The 6,000-nt window shown below is 35.9% G+C and overlaps 1 protein-coding gene across 1 annotated transcript in view; it reads left to right on the top strand.

Annotated features, from left to right (window-relative positions):
* The first annotated feature begins 1,943 nt into the window (after positions 1-1,943).
* The window catches only part of KNL1 (kinetochore scaffold 1), a 49,736-nt gene continuing 45,679 nt past the window's right edge, over positions 1,944-6,000 (top strand). The window contains exons 1-2 of the mRNA XM_069461503.1: positions 1,944-1,978; positions 3,404-3,443. Coding sequence (XP_069317604.1) covers positions 1,944-1,978; positions 3,404-3,443 — 75 coding nt within the window. The remainder of the gene's footprint in view (positions 1,979-3,403; positions 3,444-6,000) is intronic.

The following is a 6,000-nucleotide window of genomic DNA, read 5'->3' as shown; positions in this document are numbered from 1 at the left end:
ATCAGTTGGGTTTTTTTGTTTTGTTTTGTTTTTTGTAAGACAGAGTCTTACTCTGTTGTCTGGGCTAAAGTGCAGTGGCATCACCATAGCTCACTGCAGCTTCAAACTCCTGGGCTCTTCTTTCAGCCTCCCAAGTAGCTAAGACTACAGAGGCAACATCCCCCACGCCCCCCATACATAGCCAACCAGTTGTTCATTTCTGGAATAAAACCAACATAACCGTGATACATGACCCTTTTTACAAGTGCTAGATTCTTTTTGCTAATGTTTTTTATTTTTTTATTTGTTATTTTTTTTTAGGCTGTTCAAGTGAATCTTTTTGCTAATATTTTATTTAGGATTTTAATACTTATGGTAATGAGATTGGCATGTAATCTTGCCTTGTACTGTATTGATCTGTTTGTGTGTGTGTATGCGATGGAAATGGTTGCAGGAAAGGGAGTTTACTTTTTATCTTCTATGGTGGGAAGACAGTTTAATGTCAAAAACTAGAATAATAAAAAAAATGGCAATATACACAAGTTATCTAGATTAACAAGTTATCTAGATTAAATACAAAAATAATCAGCTAAAGGTAAAAGTGGCTGCTTTTGGGAAGGAGGATATTAGAGTGCAAGTTGCTGCTAGTTTAAAAAACAGCAATTTAATCAGTCTTATATAATCAACTCCTTGTACTGGTGCAAAAAGTTAAAATTAAAATTATTATTTTAAGGCCAGGTGCGGTGGCTCATGCCTTGTAATCCTAGTACTCTGGGAGGTTGAGGCGGGCGGATTGTTTGAGCTCGGGAGTTCGAGACCAGCCTGAGCAAGAGCGAGACCCCGTCTCTACTAAAAAAATAGAAAGAAATTATATGGACAGCAAAAAATATATATAGAAAAATTAGCCGATAATAGTGGCACATGCCTGTAGCCCCAGCTACTCTGAAGGCTGAGGCAGAAGAATTGCTCGAGCCCAGGAGTTTGAGGTTGCTGTGAGCTAGGCTGATGCCATAGCACTCTAGCCTGGGCAACAGAGTGAGACTCTGTCTCAAAAAAAAAAAAAAAAAAAAAAAAATTATTTTAAGTAGATATCAATGTTATTTGTGAATAGGAGGTAAGTAAAACCAGAAGAATGGAAAAACATGTGAAGAAAGTGATCAAGGACAAAAGGAGAGGATCAGGGATCAAATTCTAAAAGATCCCCATAATTTTATCTACATTGACAGCTAATTGAATTCAGTGATACTAAAAGTAAGCAGACTTTTATTTCAGTTTGAAGTTCAGGTTTAGTATAAAGTATTGCTCCTTAATTTTAAATCTACAAAGGCATTTTTTTCTTACCCAGAGGTTAGGTTCTAAAGTTAATGCATAAAGTGAAAATCTAATTTAGTTATAGGGAGGTAGGAACTGAGACCAATTGAGGAAATTTCAGGTTATGCCTCTTATTTCTCTCTTTCCAGCGCAAATATTCACTGAGTGGAATTTCAAGCATAATCAGCTCTACTATTTAAAGTGTTAATTGTAAATCTTAAATTTTTTTGCTGAGTACTTATAGTTGAATTTTCCTAAAACATGCACATAATGAAAATCCTCTGTATTTAGATAACTAATTGATTCCCATTTTGGGATTGAATTATTATGTAATCCATAAGCTTTTATAAGTTAGGCCAAATTTTTATTTGAATCAGTAAAGTTCATATTATCCAGATCAGAGTTAGTCACTGATTTTATTTTAAGTGTGAAAATTTTCAAGAAGTATTAATTATAACAGGAGTGGCTTAAAATGTCTGGTTTTATATCCATGTAATGTAGTTTTTTCCTTCCTGTTTTTGATGTTCCCTCAGAAAGTAACCCTAAAGTCACAACTGTACTCTTAATCTCATCATAGATTGTAATTTCCCTTCCTTTTTTCTCACTTTTTCTAATATTGTGTATTTGTTACAGAAAAAAAATTTTCTTCAGAAATGGATGGGGTGTCTTCAGAGACTAATGAAGAAAAGTAAGTTCATTTAATGCAGCTAGAAATGTTATACTCTAACAGAGAAAGATGTTCTTTCAACTAGTAAGTCGTATCCATAACTTCTGAAATCTTTTTCCATTTTGTTCCAGGGAGAAGTAAGTGTTACAAAGCCATAGCTTTCATTGCCATATATTTATATAAACTCATCCACAGTCAAAACTGAGAGGGACTTTAAATACCACTTCCCATCTCTTCAATTTAAGAATAGGAATATTTAGGCGCAGGAAGATGAAGTGATTTGTCTAAAATTGGCATCACAAATTAGTGGCCTGTTTGTAGCCTACAGACATAATGTTTTTGGCTTACACATGATGCTTTTGTTTTTGTTTTTAGAGATAGGGTCCTGCTATATTGCCCAGGTGGGACTTGTACTCCTGGGCTCAAGGTATCCCCCCATCTTAGCCTCTGAATGGCTGGGACTACAGAAATGCACCACCACACTGGCTTTGGCCTACATGTGTTTTTTAAGTTTTTTGTTTTTTTTGTTTTTGTTTTTTTTTTTTTTTGAGACAGAGTCTTGCTTTGTTGCCCAGGCTAGAGTGAGTGCCGTGGCGTCAGCCTAGCTCACAGCAACCTCAAACTCCTGGGCTTAAGAGATACTACTGCCTCAGCCTCCCGAGTAACTGGGACTATAGGCATGCCCCACCATGCTCGGCTAATTTTTTTTCTATATATATTTTAGTTGGCCAGATAATTTCTTTCTATTTTTTTTTAGTAGAGACGGGGTCTCGCTCTTGCTCAGGCTGGTCTCAAACTCCTGACCTTGAGCGATCCACCCGCCTTGGCCTCCCAGAGTGCTAGGATTACAGGCGTGAGCCACCGTCCAGCCTTAAGTTTTGAATTAGTTACCAAAAATTTCAAAATCTCAAGATTTCATCCAACAATTGGATTTTCAGCTCCTCTTGAAGAATCAAGTGTGGCAATAATGGGCTCGTATTCTTGTTTGATAACAACTAACCAGAGCAAAGTAATGACTTTGGCCTTTAAATGAAGCAGGAATTCTCCAGGTCATTACAGTCTCAACACGACCTATTTTTCTTACATCTAACAAATTATCTGTTTGGCCTCATGGGCATTTGAATTTTCAAAACCTAATCTAAAACACAGTAGTAAAACTAAAACTGGAGTTTCTTGATTTATTGCCCATTTATCTTATTATTGTACTTCTATAAATATGTAAATTATGTTGTACGATTGTTATTCAAGAGATAGACTTGTAGTACACAGTATGTATTTTAAAACACTGAATTTCAATACTGAGTTTAAACTCTTATAACTTTTGCTGGCCAGAATGCTAAATGAAAGTGATGGCCAGTTTAAAAGAATGTAAGGGGTGCTATGATGATAGCTTTTGAAAATTTGGTCTTTTACCAATATGTACATGATTTTCTTTTCCTTTTTCAGTGACAATAAAGAGAGACCTGTTAGAAGACGACATTCCTCAGTAAGAAAGACATACTTAAATTAATATTTGTTACCTTTTGCTGAATGATAACTGTATATCACAGTAACTTTGTGGCTTTACCATCCCACCCCCACTGGTTTCCTATTGCTCTGTGGATAAAGACTCAAATAATTAACCTGGTTATACAATTGTGTAAATATACTAAAATTCATATTTTATTAATTTTATGATTTTGCATTATGTACATTATACTTTAGTAAGGATGTTCAAAAAATATATTTAACCTGGTGTACAAAGCTGTTGCAAGAGACAAAAATCCAATCCAAACTAATTTAAGTACAAAATGTATTGGGTGATGATACTAAAAAATCCAAAGATAGGGATGGATTTAGGCACAACTTACTGACCAGGGGTTCCAATAATGTCACCAGTTCTAGGATTTACTTTCTCTTTTTTTGCTTGGTCTGCCTGCTTATGTTAATCTCTGTCAGCAGATAAACTTTCTTCCTGGGATTACTGTGGTATATCTAGATCTCCCTACTTCAAGTTCAAGTCCTACGTGAAGAATAGTATTTGTTTGCTCAAGATAGAAAAGATTCAGAGTTGAATCTTGTTGGCTCAATTAGCCTGATACGGGTCAAGTCCTCATTCCTGAACCAATCATTATTGACAAGAAAATATCAGATTGTTGTACCCTAGAGTTGGTGTAGAGCAGAGGTGGGGAACCTTTTCATGTTGGAAGCCTTCATTAATTTAGCTGTAATAAAATAAGGCTGCATTCAAGAAGAAACTTTAATTAAATATACTTAAAACTGTACATTATTTTATAAAAATCTAATTACTATGTACTTAATAACTTCAAAAAATGAAAATTATTTGTTAATTTTAAAGTTAACTAACTTTTTAATGACTCTGTTTTGTCTGCTTTTTGTTAGAAAGCATTTGAATATTTGGTTGCAGTTTCAGTTGATCCTCTAAATGGATATCAGTTGTTTGTGGCCTTAAGGGTGTCTTTTTTTTTTTTTTTTTTTGAGACAGAGTCTCACTCTGTTGCCCGGGCTAGAGTGCCATGGCGTCAGCCTAGCTCATAGCAACCTCAAACTCCTAGGCTTAAGCGATCCTACTGCCTCAGCCTTCTGAGTAGCTGGGACTATAGGCATGTGCCACCATGCCTGGCTAATTTTTTCTATATATATATTTTTAGTTGGCCAGATAATTTCTTTCTATTTTTAGTAGAGACAGGGTCTTGCTCTTGCTCAGGCTGGTCTCGAACTCCTGACCTCAAGCGATCCTTCCGCCTCGGCCTCCCAGAGTGGTAGGATTACAGGTGTGAGCCACCGCGCCTGGCCTTTAAGGGTGTCTTGATTTGAGTTAGATAGTAGAATGTAGATTTGCAGCAGTAAGTGGTTGAAAAGCAAGAAAGCATTTTTCAGGCATGTTGCTAAAGGCATGGATATTCTACATTTTTCCATATTTCAGTTGGATCTTTCTTAGCATCAAACAATAACTTCAAATTGTCATCTATTGAGAGCTCAATCAATTCCATCTGTCATTCTTTAAGTGCCTTGGTGATATCAACTAGTTGAGGCTGAAATGCTAATTTGAGTGTGATGTCATGATTCTCAAAGGCAGTGAAACTTTCATTATAATCTCGAATTCATAGGTCTATAACAGCTATGTATTCTTCAAAGGATTTCCACATATCACCCTGCTCATCAGTGACCTTTGCTAACTGGAGAAAATGTTCATCTGAAATTTCCTTTTGAAGAAGAAGTGTTTTGAAAAAAACTTAGCTTTTTTTCAAAATATTTGGATTTTTTGCCACATATCATATACAGACTTAGTTTTACCTTGCCAAGAAATATTCAAATTGTTTTGATTTGACATGCTATCACAAAGAAATGCTGCATTACTATAGAAATCTTCTTTCAATAATTCACATTGCTGATTCTGTTCTTCATAAAATTTGACTGTCTGTTCTAGCAGAAATAAAATTTGGCTAATACCTGTGCTTGTGATAGCCAACACAATTTACAATGATAAGGCAAATTCACATTGAATACCTCATCCTTCAACTCTAGTATGTTAAGATTATAGTTAACAGGCCGGGTGCGGTGGCTCACGCCTGTAATCCTAGCACTCTGGGAGGCTGAGGCAGGTGGATCGTTCGAGGTCAGAAGTTTGAGACCAGCCTGAGCAAGAGCGAGACCCCCATCTCTACTAAAAATGGAAAGAAATGATTTGGACAGCTAAAAAATATATATAGAAAAAATTAGCCGGGCATGATGGCACATGCCTGTAGTCCCAGCTACTGGAGAGGCTGAGGCAGAAGGATTACTTGAGCCCAGGAGTTTGAGCTTGCTGTGAGCTAGGCTGATGCCACAGCACTCTAGCCTGGGCAACAGAGTGAGACTCTGTCTCAAAAAAAAAAAAAAAAAAAGAATATAATTAACAATACTTATAACTTGTTGCAAAGTGTCACTTAAAATAGTAACTTTAGCACAGAGAGGTTTTTTTTTAAGATGTGAAGAAAAAAAATTTTAATTAAAAAAAATGGCAAATAGTTTAACACACTTCCATATAAGGCAAATCATTG

Source organism: Eulemur rufifrons, chromosome 2 (assembly GCF_041146395.1).
Source record: "Eulemur rufifrons isolate Redbay chromosome 2, OSU_ERuf_1, whole genome shotgun sequence".
Lineage (NCBI taxonomy): Eukaryota > Metazoa > Chordata > Mammalia > Primates > Lemuridae > Eulemur > Eulemur rufifrons.
Note: the sequence above shows the minus strand (reverse complement) of the source record. Positions and strands in the feature narration are given on the sequence as shown.